We start from the raw sequence: 22,435 nt of genomic DNA on the forward strand, positions 1-22,435 counted from the left end.
AAGCCTACAAAAACTCATTTCCCAACAACGGGTATTTGCTTTTCTTTTGGGGTTGAACCCTATGTATGAATCTATTAGGGTGCAGATCCTAGAAAGTAAAGATCTCCCTTCAATCCAACAAGTTTATGCCATGGTGCAGTCAGAATAGAATAGAAGAACTATGACGAATAATTCTGAGGGGGAGCCAGTTGCTTTGGTAGTTAGGGAAGGTGCAAATACGAATGGCAGAAACTCGTTTAAGAAGCGTGATTTCCAGAAGAGAATGGAGGACAAGGATAAACTTTGGTGCACTCATTGTCAACAATCTAGGCACACTAGAGGGACTTGTTGGGATCTTCGTGGGAAGCCAAAGTGGGCTTAGGAGTTGAGTAAAAAATCATCTAGTCAGAATAAAAAGCCAATCAAGCAAAGCCAAAAGAGTATAATTCAGCAAATACGGCATCTCAGGAGACTACTAGCCCCATTACATCTTAGGAACATCCTTCTGGTTTTTATCACAAGGAAGAGATCATCAACTCTTTCTGTGACCATATGGAGTTGTATGATAGGGCACTTCATCAAATGGATTCTAGCCCCACTCTACCTCTTTTGCATCTACATCAAGTAACTCTGCCATTGCTTTCCATGTGTCATCTCATACATCTGAATCTTCTTGGATAATTGATTTTGGGGCCTCAAAGCATATGAGTGGTAAATCCAATTTGTTTTAGGCATATAACCTCCTCTCTAGAAGAAATGAGGTGAGATTGGATGATGGGTAACTCTCTACCATAGCTGATCAATGAATCATCTCCCTTCCTTTTGGTCTCACTCTTTCTAATGTGTTGCATGTTCCTAAATTGCCTATTAATTTACTTTCCATTAGCAATATTACTCATTCCTTAAATTGCTCTGTAACCTTTTTCCCATCTCCTTGTGTGTTCCAGGATTTGACCTTCAAGAGGATGATTCGTAGAGGCAGTATGGTGGATGGTCTCTACATGTTGAAGAATAAAGTTGGTCTTGCATCTTCAAAGTCCATGAGTCTGTCTACTAAGAGTCAGGCCTATCTATGGCATAGTCATCTTGGTCATTTGTCATTGTAGTCATTAAAAATTGTGTTTCTAGAATTATTTAAGTCTTTGTTACTAAATGAATTGCAGTGTTAGATATGTTAGATGAGCAAACACTTTAGAATTCTTTCCCTTTGAGAAATAAAAGATCCAATTTTCCTTTTCAAAACACTTTAGGATGAGGTTGTTTCCCAATCTGTATCTAGTAAAAGAGATAAAGGAGTTGTAGGTAGAAGAGATACCTTTCCAAGGATTTGTAGGTTTCACCCAGTTTAACTGCAACTTGCTATTCCAACCCTTGGCATGTCTCCCATACTTGTTGACAACAGAGGTCCAAACAGCCTCAGGTTCACGAGTGTATCTCCACAATCACTTTCCAAGAAGAGCTAAATTCCTCTCCTTAACATGTCCTAATCCAAAACTCCCACCTTCCTTAGGCTTGCACACTTGATGCCAACTAATTAAATGCTTTTTCCACTCTCCAACCCCTTCCCACAAAAAATCAGGTTGGAGCTTCTCAATTCTGTTTTTGACTTTAGCTGGAATTTGGAACACCAAAAGAAAATCCTAGAGTTTCTTCCACTCCATACCACCACAAGAGGAGCTAGCTTCCAAACTATAGCCCCTTCTGATTTTTCTACTCAAGCCTTTCACCTGCCAACTATTAAAAAAAGCTTACAGAGTTTCAAGTAAACATCCTTCCACCTCAAGGGGCTTTTAACCCATCCCCCCAGTTTCTCTAATAGTTCTGCAATGTATGAATAGGTTGTCAACTGATTCAGAATTCTCAGAACACAATGCACATAAATCACAATTCACTTTAATACCCCTTCTCTGCATCGGATGTTGTGATCTTTTTATAGAGAGATTTGGATGAAAACACGACTTCTCCCAATTCCAAACCCTTCTGTTTACATGAGATGGTTCAATTGCTACATTGCTCAGTTTTTGCAGCAGCTCAAGCATAGGTACCATCTTCCAATCATGGTTATCATCCACCAACCACTCCTGTTCTGAACTAAGTTAAAGAGTTGAGGACACACCACTTTCAAGGGTTTTTCCTCACACCAAATATGTGACCAAAACTTAAAACTTGTGATCATCTCCAATCCTTATTTCACCCCTTTAATGAACTCAGGTAATGCCTTTTCAGTCCCTTTCCACACAGCACACCCATATGACGAAGAGACCATCCCTGATCCCAACCCAATTCTCTCCAAATGTACTTGGCTTCATTCACTTCCTTCCATAACCCTCCTTGATGGTTATCAAACTTCCAAAACCATTTTCCCAACAGATGGTTGTTCTATTTTATTATTTTTTATGCATAACAAAATCACCATTACCATTGTCTAGGTCTTAACTGATTCTTTAAAACAACTTAACAATTCATGATTGCCCAACATTCTGACCCTAAATCATAGTTGTCATCTTATAAGCTTTCCCCTTCATCGGTTGGTATCACAAAACTCATCAGGAAACAAAGAGCATCCCCATTTTATCCACCCAACTCTAATTTGATAGCTATCTCTTCTCAATCCCTTCTTTTATGGATTTTTTATCAATAACCAATGTTCAGAGAGATATATTGATGAGAGATGAAAGAACACTCCTTACTTAAATAAAGTGAGAGAAACCTAATGTATACAACTAACAAGCTGACTAAAGCATACAAATAAAACCAAAGAGCATATCAGCCATACAGCTAAACCCTCAGAGCCCAGAGCCCCCCATACAAGGTCCCCTCTCTCAACCCCACCCTAGCAAGCAAGGTTATTTGCTGATCTAGGTATCCACTTGTTCTTGGTTATGAGATCACACATATTCCAAGAAATTATACCCTGGTTGCTGCAGATCTTAGCTGTGAATTTTCAAGAGTTGAAGTTGAAAAGACTTACTATTTCAGCATCTAAATGGAGTCGAAATTGGGGTCATTTTTTAATTCCCTGTTTATGGTTTATAGTTCTTCCATTTTATTGTATTTTTGGGACTTTCTGGAGATTGAGTAATCCCAGATGTCTTGTCAGATAACCATTTAAAGTTCAGTTCCTCACTAAGCCCTGTTTTATTTTGTTATTGTAATTTTTTTTATCAATGACATCACAGATCCTACTAATTCAGAAACATCTTGGGGCCCGTTTGGTTTGTGGGAATAGGGGTCTGGAATCGGAATCGGAATGGCCTATTCCAATTCCAACTGTTTGGTTGGGCAGAATTGAAATCCCATTCCCATTCCTGGTGGAATGGTCTTTCCCTCCCCCTCCCTTGGGAATGAAATTCCATTCCAGCTCATTCCAATTCTGATTCCGATTCCCATCTGAACTAAACAGGCTATGGGAATAAACCATTCTGATTCCGATTCCAATTGTGAACCAAATGGACCCTTGGTTTTATAATTTATTACTGTATTTGCTGTATTTTCTTAGTTATTATTGGATCCTGTTGACTCTCTACTTGCACCTCCACATTAATTAATATCATCGTCTTTTACTAATTGCAAGATATTTTTTTTTGAAGAAGGTAAAGTATTGAGTTGTAAGATTTTTTTACTAATTGTAAGATTAATAACTAAATTCTATTAAAAGTAAAAGAAACCAATACTGGGACCAACCCAAGCTGTGGAAACATGTCACCTTTGATTTTTGGTGCCTTTCAGGTCATAAGAGAAGCAACAAAATAACATTCAGAAATAACTAGAAGAAGGCACTGGAATTTCATAAATTATCTGCCCCAGAATTTAAAATGCAACAAAAAGAAATATTTTTTAATACAGGTAGTACGACTTTTGCATTACCAAGGAAAGTGAATATGCCATTCTTGACTCCACATCCTTACTACCTGAACTCAAATGAAAAGTAAATTCAAAACAACATTAGGTCATTTAAATGACTACAGAGTCTGACAATTCAGAAAATAAGGTTAGAACATTAAAATAATCAAAGTGCAGAAACTTTAGAAATCTTGATTTCAAGAATAAGAAAATTGCTAGCTCACTTATCAACTCAGGTAATCCGTAATCAATCAGACTCATCCACAGAATATCAAGGATACAGAAAATAATCAAAATGAAGATTATTATTAGTATAGCTAGCAGCATTGTTGTAACTGTTTTTACCACTGTTTATATTGTCTTCATTTTTGTTAATAACACCAAAATGAGAGATTGAGGTATTGTTATATGTTCTTTTGTTGGTAAAAAGATGACAGTAGTCCATTAGTCTTTAGAGAAATAGAATAATACAATAAGATATATGATATGCATACATGGGAAAAAGGGGCTGACCTCAAAGTGGTCCCCCAATACACCTAGGGACCATCCCAAAAGGGCCAAGGCCAGTACATCTTCTCTCTCCCTACTCCCCTGGCTATAGATCAGCAAATCAATTGGCTGACCTTCAGATCCAGTGGAATGAGATTTTCCCACTGGAAGCCAGATGGTGCTATATATTTACATTATCATCATACTACAGATGGTGCTATATATTTACATTAAGATAAAGAAAAACAAGAACAGTACAATAGATGATGAGAGATCACCAAAGAAAGAAAGATACAAAAGAAATAAAACAAAAAAATACATCAGGATGGTTCACCCATTCCAAATAAGACCAAAAACCAACCAACTGGTTGGTGGTCCAGTTGGTACATTCTCAGTTATGACATAGTGGAGATGCAGGATCTATTCCTGTTGCCACCAGGGGGGGATGGACTACCCCAGTTGTGTAGCCCCTGTCTTCAAAAAAAAACAAGACTAAGAACCAGCCCCAATAAACTCTAAAAATTCCCAAAAACTCTGGCAGAATTAAGATCCAATCCAAGATGGTACATATAAAATATTAACATTAGATAGTATATAAGTTACATCGGAAAAAGACAGTACAAAGAAAAAATTATGATGTATCATCACAAAATAAAAATAGAAAAGGCCTCTCAAGTGCCAACCAGCTATATAATAAATCAGTCAACCAGATTTGCTTTTCCAATTAGGGTGAGTAAGCAAAACTTGAGGCTCCCAAGGCAAAACCCATCAATGTTATTGATAGTTACCATTTTTCCTTGAACTAAATCTATGACTATTTTCCAATTAGAGATTTGGATTTATCAAGTTCACAGAAAAAAGGTAAACAAAGTTAACTTACGTACTATGAAACCACAGTCATCCATATATGTTGATGACTTTTTAAATGATGAGCAGGGGGAAAATTGCAGTATACTTGTACAGTGGGATATAAATACCTTTGACGAGGCAGGAAAGATGAAGATTTTTTTTATCAGCAATAAATATATTTTATTTATAATTAAGATTGAAACACATCAGTACAACTTGGTGATGGGAGTGTCATTCCCAACTTAGTATACTTTTCAGTCTCAAGTTACATATCTGCCCAAAATAGTTGATGCCTCAACACCCCTTATTTGGTAAGGGAATCAACTAGCCCATTTGCACTCTTTCTGACCCATTTGAAATCAGCCAATACATCCTTTGCAATCTTTTCCACTTCCCTAATCATATGTTTGAAAGTCCAAGGGGTAAGTTTGTTGGATCTTGCACATGAAATGACCACTTCTGAGTCTCCTTCCACCTCAATATGCCTAAATCCCAACTGTTTAGCTAGCTTCAAACCCTGTAGCAATGCCAAATAGTTCAGCCTCCAATGAATTTCCGGTGCCAATCAGTCCTGAGAATAAAGCCAGTATCCTCCTTTCAGAATTTCTGATTACTCCTCCTATACCTGACAATCCCAGGTTTTCAAGAGAGCTCTCATCCAAGTTCAGTTTGAGTTTGTTGCCTTCTAGAGGTTTACACTCCACCCTTATTTGTCTTTTACTCTCGAACATTGGGCTACTTCGGTTCAGGCTCTTAGGATGTCTGTGACTGAAAAATCTTGGAAGTTGTCCAAAGTTTTATCCAGTGAGCTACTTTCACCTTTATGGTGTCTATTACTTCCTCTAGTGATCTGCTTTTCTCCAAGAAGATCCTGTTATTCCTTTCTTCCCATACCACCCAGCAAATTGCTGCCTACATAGCTCTCCACATTACCATCCCCCTTTTCTTTGGTTGCCTCATAATGTCAGGGTTGAAAAGGACCACCACATCTTGAGGGGGAACCCACCTGCAGCCAAAGAGAACACAAAAGAACTCCCAAATTTGATGCACGAATGTACAAGAGACTAATAAATGAGATAGGGTCTCACCACTTTCCTAACAAAAGGAGCACATATGATGAAAAAGGCAGCATATGGCCTTCTCTACAGCATATCACAAGTATTTACCTTACCAAGGAAGATTTCCTAGTAGAGAGGTTGAATTTTCAGAGGGATAGGCTTACTCCAAATGTCTTTCACAAGGAAGTCCCCAACTAGGGGGTTAGGTGATGCAATTTCTATCTTCTTGAGGTGGAAATATAGCTCTTTGGTATGATTTCATGGATAACTTCTGCTTAAAATATCATAAAACATACAGCAAATGCTACAGTAAAGCCACTACACTCTAAAGCCTACCTCATATAGCCACAACTCTCCCACCAACCCTCTCGATAAACTTACCACCAACTCATGAATTTGACAAGTTACTACCTGTGGCACAATGCCCCCCTCCAATGTTAAATGAGGTAGGCAGTAGTAGGACAGTAGGACTCAATACATATTGCAAAGGTTAAAATGAAATTTGAAATTGATCGCTGAGGCCATATGGTTGCCTTTTATTATATACACATGCCATCAGCTATAATGCACCAGAGTACCAGAGGCTAAGACAATAAATAAGCCAAATTTTGTGTCCATATGTGCTCTTTATTCACATGGAAAGATCTGCCCTCTGTCTCTTGATACATTAATTTCTATGAAACAAAATGATAAAAAAGAGGTGAAAAATGTTGCTAAATCTACCAATAGGTCCAATAAAAAGAGACAAAACATCAATAACACAAAAGTTATCCATTAGTGTGTGAACACCCACATCCAAGAGTAGCTACAATGCTGCTAGGTGGAGATGGATGACTTGCACTCCCCATGATAAAGGGAATTTGAGGGAACTAGAAGAATTCCTGCAATCCACAAATAAGGGGCCACTACCCAGTGTTGGTCCCAGCTATGCAGGGTGGGGGGGCAGATACAGGTTTAACCATTGGCAACTTCATGCTTGTCAAGCCAAGACCATTATACCAAGCAACAGCCCCTCTCCAAGTGTAAATGCTACATCAAAATACAGTGCCCATACAAGGAGTTGTGCCACATTGATGGAAGGCATTAATGATTACAAAGGTGAACACATGCATTGATATGCATGCAAAAGAATTTAAAAGATTGAGATGTATTAGGGAAACATCATTCATGGTACAAAGAGAGCACCCTATGAAAAACAATGGCATATTACCAGATTCAAATGAACACAGATTGCCCTATCTCAAGGACAGCAACGTTTTGGCTATTGGGATAGTGACCATAGAGCTTATAACTACTCAGAAACCATTTCGGAACATAAGCTAAGAATTCATAATTTCTTCTTTCCCAAATCAATCATTTACAAGCTTTACTGTCCAAAAAAAAAATATTAGACTTGACAACATCATGAGACATTGGAACTTCATTATCAAAAAGAAATACTCTCTTATTTCATCAATACTTCCTTTGCAAATTAATGTTGCCATTTTGGCCCTAGAGAACTTCATTAATTCTTCTATATTTTTCCATGTGCAGATGTGCCCACACAAGAATTGCTTCTTCATATTGTTAAAGATTGTTTTTCCATGCCTAGACCAGTAGCTCAAACATGCATACAAATGAAATTTAAATAGAAAGCACCACAATAATTGCAAATACCATACCACGTGTGAGAGAGCTCAAAAACCTCATCTTGCCAACTTGACTTCCCTTGGCAATTTCTGACTCTAGTTCATCCTACGAATAATAATAAGTAATAACCATTATCGAAAAATATATTCAGTCAGAGAGATCAAACCGTAAAAATGAATCAGCACATTTCCCTTTTAAGTAACTGAAAACCTTTGCCCTAAGGAAGAACTGTTCAATGTCTGCCTGGATAAAATTTATAATATGAGGAAGACTTTTGATGATGTCCAACTCCTTGTTATGAAATGCACTCTCCACCACCTACATAAAATGGGTGATGTGTGGGTACAGATTTTTTTTTGATAAGTAATTAGAAGCATTTTATTAAAGATTAAATGAGAACTATTAGAGAATACGGCATAAAATATCCATAAAGAGGCACGAGCTGTGGCCCCAAAACAAAACAAAATTACAAATGAGCCCAGAATAAATGATCCCTATGCACCCCTTGCTTAGCTAGAAAGTCTGCCAGCTCATTAGCTGATCTCCTCTCCTACTGAACTCTCACTAATACGTGTGGGTACAGAAATTTGGCAAAAGGTTTTACAGTATGGGATCAAAACTGAAACAACCCTTACTTTCATTAAAACAACCATTTGACAGAGGGACTTTAGTCTCTCCCTTTTGATAGGAACCTGCAAATTACCATAAGATAAGCACATTAATTACAGTTCCAGCCAAAACATAGGACAAGCTAAAAACTGTGAAGTAGTAAATGTAGATATTTGATGATGTATTTTATGTGTTATGTGCATCCTCAGATATTCATATCACTATGCATATGATGTATCATAGTACCATAACTTTATAGCGTAGGATCATTGTTATTCTTTTTATAATTTTTTTCTTTTATTTGTCCCAGACTCCTACTTAACGGGGGTATTCTTCTAGTCATTGCATATTAATATAGGGAATCTAGGACTTGGGAGGTCAGCATGAACACTTCATTTACCTTGATCCCAAGATCTGCTAACTCCCTAGCAGATTCAAATTGGAAATAATAATATCATTGTTATGGTTATAATAGTAACAATAATAATAATAAATAATAAATAATAAAAGCACTCCTTAGGGATAGATTTTGAAACTTCTGGAGGGAATGAAACGGATCAGATCATGAGAAGGTCCAGATCCAAATTGGAAATGGTATCAAGTCCAGGTCCAAATACTACACAGACCTCATTGGCTGGATTCATACACAATTTGTCCACATGTTTAGTAGATCAAAAAGGAAAATACATACACTGGGATCCAAATACCAAGTCCAGATTCTAGTTGAGTCCATATTATTGGATCCAGTCGGATAAATTTAAAAATGTGGGTGCTTGGTTATGATCCAAACATGCTAAATAGAGGCATGGAACGGGTCAAACTTTGAATGTGAGCCAGTAGTCCCTTTTATGCCCTATTTGACACCCCTTGAATATTATTGTCTAAATCAATTTCTAGCATGATTCCTATAGTTTCTATGGCTATATCAATCATCCCAAATAAATAAAACCATGAGGTATAGAGCAGAAGGAAAGTGCAAGAAAAGAAATAAGAAGTTAAGGTTGGAGTCTAGCTCAACAGGGTCAGAGTCAAGCTATGCTGACCCTATCAATACCAATCCCTACATGCTGTCATAGCAAGAGGAAAAGGAGGATGCAAATAGAGTGCAAATTTGCAGTCAAGATGGAATCATGCCTTTAGAATGCCACATCATTAAAGTGAATTAATGAATTGGTCAAAACCAAATAAGATGGCAATAAGATTAGGGCATGTATGGGGAGAATGAATGCCCAGTCATTAGTCATTTAGGAAAAAGGAAAACCTGAGCCAAAAATATTTTGGGGTGAATGTATGGCCAAGTTCCAAAATACAAAATAGAAATTCATAATAAGCCAAAGTTCATTATTGAATACGAACTCTTCTTTATTGTTTTTCATGATCAGTAGCCAAGTTAAAGAGAGAATTTTATAATGAGATGCCAAGAAAAATTATAAGAAGGAAAAGACTACAATCAGATTACAATGAAAGACTGTAGAGGAAACACTCAAGTATTAACCATGATGTTTAAATGGGCCAACCACAAACTATTAAATAGCTTTCAGCAACTTAAATTTTCAGGATAGACTATCCCCTGCATGACAAGGAAACATCATGGAAATATCCTCCATGTATCTCTTCTGAAATGCACTCTCCTTTGAAGAAAACTGCAACCACTGGAAATCCAAAAACAACAAATTCATCTTACAAGATTATTATCCTTTTTCCACCCAACACTTCTGATACCTCACAAGATAAAATAGGCTCAATTCTCCCCTTTGTAAATTTCTTGTACTCCAAAGTTCATCAAATCCCTCATTTCCTTGCTTCCCTCCCAAATTCCTCAACAAGGCCACAACTAATTATTTCAACCACACAACCTTAAATCCATTTACCACTAAGAAAAGAACAATAAACATCTAATCCACCTAACAAGGGATCTATCCTAAGAAGGATGCTCCTCAATACTTCATTCTCCTTGCACCTCCTCTAGTTTGGCTATCTGCGAAAATAGTTTGCATGCTCCTTCTCCATCTGGGATTCTGGACAAGATTTTCATTATAGATGCTAGAGCTCTTGCATCTCTGAAATAGGCCAAAAAATCCAATGTCCCTCATATCTGTCTATAAACCAGCCAATAACAACCTTTGAAGCCCCCACAATTTCCATCTACTTTGGACCAATAGAACCTATCAGCCTAAGACCCTGAATCAACAATTCAACCTCAGTTTGAAGCACAAATCTCTAAATTCAATGAGACTTCAAAAAAAGCCAATAAGATATCACCTGCTGCATCTCAAAAAGCTTCCCCTGTCCAGATAGACTAGGATTCCTAAGTAGCAGTTATAAGAATTTAGCTTCACCGCTCACTAAGGAGAGAAGACCAGCTTTGAGCATGCAAGAAGTAGAAGAGCTACCAACATGAGTCCAACGACAGACCATATCATCTATGGAGAAATCTCAAAATCTTGGAATTATACCATGTTTCAATTCTTCCTTTGGCGACAACTTCTAAATCCTGTGTATGAGTTTTGATACATGACCATGTTATTTTTTGTACCGCATACTCTTCCCCTTCCACCTCATTTACACTTTACAATATTATAAAATATATTCATCCTTATCCAAAAAAAAAGGGTTGACAGGTTAAAGAAGAAACAACTAAAATGGTTTGGTCAGCTGCAGGGAAAAAAGACCATTTCAGCACTTGGTAAGGAATGCTCTGGTGAAAGTTAGGGCCCCAATAAACGAGAGAACAAGACCCAAAAAAGCATGGTTAAAGTAGAGAAACAATTTCAAACCTCACCTTCAACAGAAAGGATGGCCTTAGCGTGCAATAAGGATGGAATTCTAGCCATGCTGAGTTGGATTCAACTATACCCAATCCAAGGAGGAAGCCCTCCAATGCGACCCAAATCCAACTTGTACCTCAACCAAGTCATTCGGATCACTAAAATATTTTCTTAATTGTGGTCAGTTCAGTCAAGTGGATTGTATATTATTTCAATTTCATGTAAGATCATGCATTTAAGGTTATATGCCTTGATGCACAAAACAGGCATATAACAACCACAAGTCAGCAATGAAGAGAAGGGAAAAACATCTTACCTCAAGTAATGCATGTAGATCCAGCATTGAGTTGGTCATCATTTGAATTCTACTGGCAATGAGTATTCCCTGCGCTGGATTATTAGACAAGAATAAATTTCCACTTTGTACAAGTATATAAAACCACAGAGAAGAGTTGTGATATAGAGCACACACATTTTTGGTAAAGGGGGCATATCTCTTCATAAACTAGGCATTAATGAGTGATAAAATGGACTATATAAACGCACAAAGATGAAGAAAGAAAAGAAAAGATTTAAATCATGTTAAATGCATTAAAGCAGAAGATCAAAAAGACTTGATAAAAAGATGAGGAAATTATTAAATGAAAAACTAAAGGACATTTGTGGAGAAGGTATTAGTAATGCTAAAGCTACTAAAAATCACGTGTACCTTCATAAAATTAGAGCTTCCAAATTGCAGGAGGTGTTAAATAAGATGAAGGGAAAGTGTTACAGCATCATGGTATACAAATAAAAGTTTGAAAAAGTATAGGAGAGTAAGCCTATCATGGATATAACTGAACTATTTAACAAGATAATGAACATAAAAAATGCCAAATGAATAGAGAAAGATATGAAGAGAATATTAATTGCAAAGAAGAGGGAAAAAATGAAAGAGTAGAGCCTCATTTGTCTAGTCATAGTTAATTTATGTTTAAAATTTCAGATCCATATGTTAAGTAGTTTAGAAGTTCTTTTAGTTTGTTTAAGTTTAAGTTTGAGAGTGACAGAAGTGTAACAAGGGATGGACCCTTGTTATTTTGAATGCAAGTACGCAACAAAGATATGGAGGGAGAGAATATGCAAGTAGGTTAGTTGTAAAGAAAACGAAAGAGTAGAGCTTACGTCCTGGTCACATTTAGAAAGATAGTAACAAAAGATTGTAGAGGGTCAAAAAAAAAGGAGCAAAGAAGTGGCAAAGCCCATTTTTACAACGTTGTTTACACTTTTTTACCTTTACCATATGATATGGTTTAACTGCACCATTCCTGAAATATCACACCTTACATTACATCTGGAAATACCGATTCAAGAAACAATGCAATCCCAAAAAAATGCCTTACCACCTTTGCACTCACCTAGATGTCTCCTTGACAATTATGGAAAATTCTAACAATAACCCTAATCTACATAGTTTCTCTCAAATTTTTGTCACCCCAAATATTTTGTCTTTTTGGACCAAACCTTCTCCGCATCTCCTCAAATTAACTCAATCCCTACAATTCATTCTAAACCTACCTACAGAGTTTCATTACAAAAATCTAACCGTAGATCTGTTTTCTAGATTTTCTAAATTTTTCACAGCCCAAAGAGAATCTGCAATAATTTAACCCAAAATCCTCCCAACCCTAACCAGTCCCTTCTTTACACCAAAAAAGCATCCCTAAACCCTATTTTAGGCAATTTTCATCCCCACACAATCCATTGGATCAAGCAGCACATCACAATGTGGGACAAGACCACAAGTTTCAAGCCTTCAAAGTTGTACATATAGTGACCTTTCTATTAAGCACACTCATTGTGCATTGACAAAGCACTAGAGGAAAGATAGATTAAAAGGTGAGGCAAATTTTGAGATGTTTGGTAGTTGGAGAGTGTTAAAGAATAATGAGTGAATCTCCAGGAAGGGAACCTGTAAGTGCATGTTGTTCACCACGACTACGATTGCAATGAAGGTACCAAATCGGAACCACAGAAACACCCATGGCGACAGCAGGCCAATGCGGATCTGCGATGAGCCCATAACATGTCACGGACATGCGATGAGCTCAAGAACATCGCGGACCTGCGATACACTTAAGAAACGCCGTGCATCTATAACAAGCCAAAACTATTCACAATAAAACAACCAGCCGATGACGGAACAAGTAAGCCTACACGTCAGACTAGCTCTAACGTCACCCACGCCATGCACTAGGAGAATCCTCGGACGAAAGGAAACTTCGTCCTGGAAAGATCTCGTGTGACACATGGTGAACCCCCAGCAATGTCCTGATAACCGATATTGGATCAAAAGTCCCCTTTCCAAATAGGAGTAAAATCCCTTTTGGCTCCTTCCCTCCAGGGCCTCAAGACCTCCCCTTATAAAAAGGAGTCTAGACCATAACAAACACAAAATTCTATCAATAGAGGGTCCTTGCCTACTTCTGTTACCCGAGACCCCTAGCCTTTCTTCGTTCTTTAAGGAGACCATGACACTTTGCCTTACCACACCACTTACATTAGAATCTTCGGTTCATCCTTGATCATGGAGGATGGCCACTCGTAGAATCAACCTTTCCCCTGTCCCAGAAGAACAGCTCAACAACTTCGAGAGTGCTAACTTGGAAGTTGAGGACCAAGTTGGCCAAGAAACCACTGACCAAGCCGATATCGAGATCCTAGCCAACAAAGTGTACGACTTCGAAACCCATTTCGACCACCTGGAGCAAATGTAAGCCGAGATGAGGAATACCCTACAACTACTCCTACAAAAAAAAACGGCAACTAAATGCTCCCCATTCACCCCTGCCAGCCCTTCTACACCCACCGCTGCTAACCACCCTGGAGGCTTGAATCCTGGAGTGACTGAACACCCCTCTAGAGCCAACCTTGCACTTGCACCAAACGCAGTACAGAGGACCCGCCTCTCCACTGTCGAACATGTAGAAGAACTATTGAAGGGTAGTTTTGTAATTCTACTGTTCTATACTTTATTTTTTCTTTCTTGTACTATAATAGGCGTATACTTTAGCGTACAAACCCTTTTTATTCTCTTTGTAAGGACAGTATTGTCTATTCACATAAGTTTAATATAAATACATCTTTTCTAGGTTGCTTCGATCTGACTGATCAACCCTAACATGTATCAAAGCAGACTACTCTCTGATCCTTTTCTCCTCTCTTTGAAGTGTGACATCTGTTGTTACTGCCGATTGAATCTGGATTTTTTTTATCTATCCAAAGATCAGTTTTCTCTGTTTTGCATATCCTAGGAGAGAGATTTTATTAGATCTCTCTCATACGACTTCCGTTTGCAGTGAGATTTGAAAGGAAGTGTCGCCTAGGCCCTCTCATCATACTCTGAAAATATCATCAAGATCTGAGAAGATCTGAGAGAGATCTATACATTTCTTCTGGGCAGCTGCACCCAGACTTTCCTTTTCTAGATTGTGTTCCAAGTTGTTTGTCTTTTGTTGAATCTTGGATGATTTCTAGTGACTTATGGCTTTGGAAAAGAGTGAATTCATTTCCGTCAAGTTTGATGGGAGCAACCATGCTCTCTGAAAATTTCATTTTCAGTACTTAGTTGAAGGGAAAGGCATGTGGGGTTAAATTGACAGTTCCACTGCCATGCCTGATGCAAGTGATGTCAAAGGGCTGAAACAGTGGAGAACCGAAAATGCTCAGGTTACATCATGGATACTTGGGTCTATCTCAATGGATGTCAGTATCCCGATAAGGGGTCTCAAATCTGCCCATGACATGTTCGAATACCTAGAAAAGGTATATCAGCAATCGAACATGTCTAGGCAATATCAGATCGAAATCGACATCTTCTCCTATGTTTAAGGGGAGAAGAGGATTCAGGAATACTATGCAGGATTTATAAACCTTTGGAATGAATATGAACTAGCTCACTTTGGGGATCTTTCTACAAATTGTTGTGTGAAGTCCATGAAGAAGCATCTTACTAAGAGGAAGACCATGCATTTCTTGATGCATCTCAGGCCTAACTATGAAACTCTACGCTCTAGCATTCCCAGTAGAGAACCAGTCCCTGAACTAGATGCAATTCTTGGAGGGTTGTAACGGGAGGAAACACGTCTTCTTACTTTATCTGCACTTGATCAGAAGAAGGAACATGGGATTGATACTGTGTTCTTAGCCACCAAGCAGAAGGGTAAGAAAGACTTCTCGAAGTTGCAATGTTATGAATGTAAGGAATTTGGTCACGTGGCATCCCACTACAAGAAGAACTTCTGTACTTACTGCAAACAGCAAGGACATACCATTGTGGAATGTCCGACTAGGCCTCCTAAGAAGGGACAGCATAAGGCTTATTAGGCCTCAACCGAATCTACTACCACTGATGCTGCCACCTCATCATCAGCCCACAAGTCAGATGCCCTGGGAAATCTGACTGAAGAAAGGATATGTGAGCTTATGTCTTCAACTATTTCTTCTGCTTTTCTACTTTTGGTCTAGCTGGTAAGTCTGCTTTTATGTGTTCATCCCCGTGTCACATGTGGATTATTGATTTAGAGGCCTCAAATCACATGACTAGGGCCTCCTTTAGTCAGTCTCCTAAACCTAGATTCTTTGACAACCATATTATTACTGCCAATGGTGATTCTTTACTTGTATATGGTTGTAATGATTTGTTCTTATCCACTTCTCAGACCAAACGCTTTCATCTTCCCAAAATTTTTTTTGTCCCTAAATTGACTGCTAGTTTAATATCTGTACGACAACTTGTTGATGATGGTAATAATGTTTTATTTACTCATGATGATTGTTCATTCAGGACCAGCACACTAAGGAGCTGAAGGGGAAGAGGCGTAGGCTTGGGAGGTTGTTTGCTTTGGAATTCGAGGCTAAGAGATCTTCATCGGATTCTTGTTTGCTATCTGTTTCTCCTTGTTCTTCTATTTCTTCATGTAATAATGTGTGGCATTTATGGCATAGACGTTTAGGCCACACTCATGCTAAGAATTTGGATTATTTGTTTTCTTCTGGCTATTTACCTCTGAATACTACTTCAGTCAAGAATATTAATAAATCTTGTTAACTTGCTGCTATAGTAAAAGTCATGTTTTACCTTTTCCATATTCTACTGAACATGCATCTACACCTTTTTATCTCATTCATAGTGATGTGTTGTCGTCTCCAGTCATCTACACCTTTTTATCTTATTCATTGATGACTGTACTCATTACACATGGGTTTACTTTCTTCGAAAGAAATCAGAAGTCTTCTCCATGTTTAAAAGCTTTCATGTTATGGTAATGACCCAGTTTAAAAGCACCATAAATATTTTGAGGACAGATTCAAGGGGAGAGTATTATGATGGTAAGGATGGTGAGTTTCAAACCTATCTTAAACAACATGACATTCAATCCCAGAGATCTTGTCCCGGTACTCCTCAACAAAATGGAGTATCGGAGCGCAAGAACCGTCATATTGCTAGTATGGTGAGGTCCTTGATACAAGATTCACATGCTCCCCTTACCTTCTGGGTGGAAGCGACCCACACTGCTGCTGATCTCATCAATAGTCTTCCTACACCTGTCCTTGCAAATTCTTCTCCTCATCAGTCCTTATTTCATCGTCCACCAAACCTATCCATGCTTCGTGTCTTTGGATGTGTTTGCTTTGTCCATCTCCCTCCCCATGAACGCACAAAGCTAACAACTCAATCAGCTATGTGTGCTTTCATGGGATACAGTACGGAACACAAGGGATTTCTCTGTTATGATCCCAAAGTCTATCGGTTGCGCATTTCTCGTAATGTCATATTTCTTGAGAATTTCTCATTCTCTGAGCATATTTGTAAATTACCTGCACCACCCATCTCTATTCTGCACAATTTTGGATCTACAGGTGATTCTCCTTCTCTTCATCCTCTTCAAACATATTTCAGAAAGCATCCAGTTCACCCATTGCCTATGCCTCCTCCATCTCAAGCAACAGTGTCTGGTCATTCCTCTCCATCCACCATTACTATAAGTGCAGATTCTCCTCCTGAGGATTTACCTTCATCTATTCCTTTGTGTCGATCATCTCGTATTTCTTGTCCACCTGATCGCTATGGCTTCTTTTCCAGTCATAGCTCCTTCTCAACTGTTTTGTCATCCATGGATATTCCTAAGTCTTACAGCCAGGCCGTAGCAGTTAAGCATTGGAAAGAAGCTATGGATTCAAAGGTTCAGACTCTATTGGAAAATGACACATGGGATCTTGTCTCTCCTCCTCCAGATGCCTCCATAATTGGCAGTCGGTGGGTTTACACTGTAAAACTCAAATTTGATTGTACTCTGGATAGATATAAGGCCCGTCTGGTTGCTCAAGGCTACAAGCAAGAGTATGGAAATGACTATGATGAAACTTTTGCACCTGTGGCTAAAATGACAACAGTCCGTTTACTACTTGCCATTACTGCCCTCAAACAGTGGACAGTTCATCAGATGGACGTTAAGAATGCCTTCCTCCATGGAGAGTTACAGGAGATAGTTTATATGAAACCACCTCTCGGCTACTGTGACAATCCTCAGTTGATGTGTAAACTAAAGAAATCCTTATATGGCCTTAAACAAGCTCCAAGAGCTTAGTTTGATCGCTTCCGTACAGTAGTGTTGGAAGCTAGTTTTCAGCAGAGTGCTTCAGACTACTCTCTCTTCACTCTCAAGCGGGCTCAGGAACTGACTCTTCTTTTGGTATATGTTGATGACATCCTTATTACTGGAGATGATGTGGATGGTATTACCAATCTCAAACTCCGGCTTAGTAACTCATTCAAAATGAAAGATCTTGGGCTAGTCACATACTTCCTTGGACTTGAAATTCAAATGTCATCGGGGTTACTTCGTCAATCAACAGAAATATGCTTTTGACTTGGTGTCTCTTACTCACTTGACTGATTCTAAACATGTTGATACTCCTCTGGAGCTTAATTGTAGGTTGAGTAAAGATGAGGGTGACCTTCTTCCTAATGCTACTTTGTATAGACAGCTTGTAGGTAGTCTTATCTACCTCACCATGACTAGACCTGACATCTCCTATGCGGTTCAAATTGTAAGTCAGCTTGTTTCAGCTTCACGTCAGCCTCACTATTCGGCAGTATCCTCTTCATCCACACAGCTCCAAGCTTATGCAGATGCTGACTGGGCCGGTTGTCCTGACACTTGTCGCTCTACTACTGGCTTGGTATATTCCTTGGTGATTCTCTGATTTCTTGGAAATGCAAGAAACAACAAACGGTTTCCAAGTCATCTACTGAAGTCGAGTACAGAGCCATGTCTTCAGTCTGCAGTGAAATAATCTGGCTTAAGGCACTCCTTCATGACATGAATATTGATCACTCATCTGCTATTCCTCTGTTTGCAAACAACATGAGTGCAATCAAGATTGCAACCAATCCTGTATTTCATGAGAGAACTAAACATATTGAGGTGGATTGTCACTTCATTCGTGACCTTCATGCGGGTCACATCTCTCTCCCACATTTTCGTCGGGTCTACAGCTTGCGGATCTCTTCACCAAAGCCATGACCAAAGCCCGGCATAATTTCCTTGTTGACACCCCAACATCAGTTTGAGGGGGAGTGTAGAAGAACTATTGAAGGGTAGTTTTGTAATTCTACTATTCTGTACTTTATTTCTTTTTTCTTGTACTATAATAGACGTATACTTTAGTGTACAGACCCTTTTTATTCTCTTTGTAAGGACAGTATTGTCTATTCACAAAAGTTTAATATAAATACATCTTTTCTGGGCTGGTTCAATCTGACTGATCAACCCTAACAGATCTGGACTTTTGTCTTTCCCTCTGCTCTCTCTCTCTTTCTCAAGCTGACAGAACAACCCTGCACAGTCCCACAGGGTAATACGACAGCAGAGGTGCCCATCAACCGAATGGAGATAAGAGAATATGTCCAAGGCCTAGTGGAGGAGAGCCAGAACAGAACCCAACCTACACCTGTGCTCCAAAAACCTTACTCCAATCGTATCTTATACAAGCCATATCCCTCTGGCTACGTTCCCTCGCAGCAATGGTCACAATATGACGGGCAGAGAGTGAGCCAACAAGAACATGTCAACAAATTCGAAGATGCATTGGGAGTGTTTGCCTTGGACGAGGACTTGAAGACTCGTGAGTTTTCTATATCTCTGACCAGACCGGCATATTCATGGTTCATCAACTTGATGGCGAGAAGCATCGATTCGTGGGTGGAGCTAGCGAAGAAGTTCTTATCTAAGTGATTCACACTCAAACGGAGACTGACAATGGTGGACCTACGTAATATCGAACAATGAGTTGGGGAAGACCTTTTGGCACACGTCAAGCAATTTCAGAAGTTAACAAACTCAATCTTCGAAGAGCACGCGACACAAAAGGGTTTTGTGGAGCAGTGCATCTAGGGGATGCACCCAGCATACAGAATTGGGATTGAGAACGTCAAGGTCAAAACCTTCAACCAACTCTAGAAATGCGCTAAGAGGACAGCACAAATCGTTGCCACCCCAACATCACAACCAATTACATCAGGGTCGGTCATACGCCAAGAACAAGCCATATGTCGTTGATCGCAAACCCACAGCCGTACGCCAACCAAGTGCCTTACTATCGCAACGAAAATCAAAACCGGCGAAATGGCCCACTACCACCGCCCCCTTCCTACTTTCCCCTGCAGCAAGAACTAAGTAATCATGATCATGAACAAACTCTTGGAAGACCGTGTGATCAATTTGTCGCCCCACCAGCTAGAATTAACCCTAAGAAAGAAAGACACGGGGGGAGGTGGTGTAACTATCACCAGTCGCCAAACCATGACCTGATGGACTGCTTCACTCTCCAACGGCTCTTCGTACAGAAGGTAAAGTTAGACAATTTTGTTAAAAGAAAACCAACGTAGGTGAAAACTAACCCCCTCCCTGCGCATTTGCAAGGAAGTAGTAGAAACATGGTTGGGACGTTAGGTGGTGACCACGCGGACATGCTAATACAGTGATTTGAGCAAAACCCGGACCTATAGCAATTTCTCAGAAAACAGGGGGCCAATGCCACGATGCGACAACTCGCTATCAGAGCACTAGCGGAGGCTTTCAACGCCACGAACTGCTCCCGTCTACGAACTCCTTGAACCATGACAAGATCAGACACTACGAACCCAATAGGCATCATATCTTCCTTCTCGTAATAGTCCGTCAAATCTTGGCACACCATCTCGAGTTCAGCAGTAAGATCCAAGTCACCAGATTGCAAGTCCAGCTCATCGACCTCCACCTATGCTAGCTCAGCTAAGACTTCAAGATGATCAGGGTGCTCGACTTGAACATCTACCGATGGAATTGAACCCATGAGACATCTTCAGCAATCGTAGATATCACATGTCCAGCAGAAGAAGGCTCCTGCTCGTGCCCTGAGTCATGTAAAGTGGGTGCATCTGTGCGCTCGCCTCCGTCAACAGGGTTTGCAACAAGGCCCATGGGTAGCTTCTCCGGCAAGCACACCATCCCCATCAGGAGCATTATTTCCCTAACGACCATTTGAACCAACAACCGAAATGCTCACGTCACTGGCCTCCTCCCTTGGCAACTCTTCCTCCCTGAACATCGGGCGGAGAGATTTCAAATCTTCCACCAATCGCTTGATAATAGGTGTCACAGGCACACTGGCCGGCATGACACCAAAACTCCCTACGATAGCAAATAAAAGAGCATGGCATCACAAACACAAATAAAGCAACAATACAAGGAAATGATGCCCACTCGAAATAGCCATACATGCCTCTTCATTAACAACATCCTCACTCAGTAATCACGTGACGATAGGCTCGAGACGACCTTCTCTTACCCCTACCTGTTTCAAAACAAACGACTGCGAACACACATTTAGTCCAAACAAAAATGAAATTCGAATGATAAATGATAAACCGAGTCAATTATTAATGTGCTTACCAATGCAAATGATTCGGTACCCTTTTCGTAGACACGAGCTATTTTCTTCACAAGGCCCCCTGCGACCGGGACTGATATACTTGAAATAGGTGGCAAAGAATCTCCTGTTAACTGCCCAGACCCCACTCCAACTTGGTTTGGAACATCATCTTCGTGGGGTACATCAACCGAAACCTGGACTGGAACACCCTCAGTGCTGGCTTGACGAACAAGGTCATGTACCTCAAGTCAAGGGCCTACCACCAGAATACTCACGTCCATCGCCCTTGGTAATAGAGAAAGGCAGGTCTGCCTAACCGTATGAGGCTTCTTGAAGATAGGAGGCCAACTACTCTCCCCTTCCTCAACCACAACTTGCTCCCCTTTGTGAAATCACACTTCCATGTCAAGCAGGGTGATTGGAGCAGATGTGTGCAGTGAACTCTGCATGCCGAACAAACCCGCCTCAACCTGTTCCGTAGCATGAACCGGTGGGGGAGCCATTACATGCCTCGAGCAGGGTTCCACCACCATGAACATTTGAAACCCATCGAAAAACACACAAAGATACCCACGACGGAGTGAGCTACAAACTTCAATGTGCTTGTACCCCACCAATGGAAAACATGAAATACCAGCAAACGCAAGGTCATTGTGTCGTTGCCAGAACACATTCTCACTCCCGTGTATGAGTAACTACGAGCACAAGTTGTCATATCCGAATTGTTGTAGGAGGCAATCTAGACAGTAAACGCTGGACTGGGCCTCCCCTGACCCGTCCAAATAAGAGGACTCCAGGCCACAAAAGCAGACGGGCGGCCCTGACCACAAGGTTATCGGCACCAACAGCACACTACTGATCACCCCCTTCAGCAACATCCATTCCCACACAGAAAGGCATTGAATGGGGCACATAGCTAGCATAAGGCGAGCCACGAAGCTGTCAAAACTAGCAAATCGAGCTTCTATTCTGTTGATACCAAAACTCTTGCCCCCCTTTTCGCGTTCAACCATCGCTTCCCTCGACAGACGTCAAAGGAAACCTGACGGGATTCCGCTTCATCCAGCGTGACGACATGCACACAGAAGGGAGAAAGCTCATGAGGCACGACATCCAAGTCAAAACGCTTGCAAAGAAACATGAACATAAACAAGCAAAAAACATACGAGGACCAGTGTGTACATCTACTCATTCAAATAGCCAAGAAACATCAATGCCAATGGCAACTGATGTCCACCAACAGCCAGAACCGCA

General features: G+C 39.9%; 1 protein-coding gene across 4 annotated transcripts in view; it reads right to left on the reverse strand.

The window, feature by feature from the left end:
• The window catches only part of LOC148880227 (uncharacterized), a 56,413-nt gene that overhangs the window by 19,837 nt on the left and 14,141 nt on the right, over positions 1-22,435 (reverse strand). For all 4 annotated transcript variants that reach the window (XM_088962081.1, XM_088962083.1, XM_088962082.1 and 1 more), the window contains 5 exons: positions 11,541-11,609; positions 8,483-8,539; positions 8,058-8,165; positions 7,880-7,952; positions 3,847-3,890 (listed from right to left, as the gene is read on the reverse strand). In XM_088962081.1, coding sequence (XP_088818207.1) covers positions 3,847-3,890; positions 7,880-7,952; positions 8,058-8,165; positions 8,483-8,539; positions 11,541-11,609 — 351 coding nt within the window. The remainder of the gene's footprint in view (positions 1-3,846; positions 3,891-7,879; positions 7,953-8,057; positions 8,166-8,482; positions 8,540-11,540; positions 11,610-22,435) is intronic.

The sequence above is a fragment of the Nelumbo lutea genome, chromosome 1 (genome assembly GCF_056320005.1).
Source record: "Nelumbo lutea isolate HS-2025 chromosome 1, American lotus-T2T, whole genome shotgun sequence".
NCBI classification, from domain to species: domain Eukaryota; kingdom Viridiplantae; phylum Streptophyta; class Magnoliopsida; order Proteales; family Nelumbonaceae; genus Nelumbo; species Nelumbo lutea.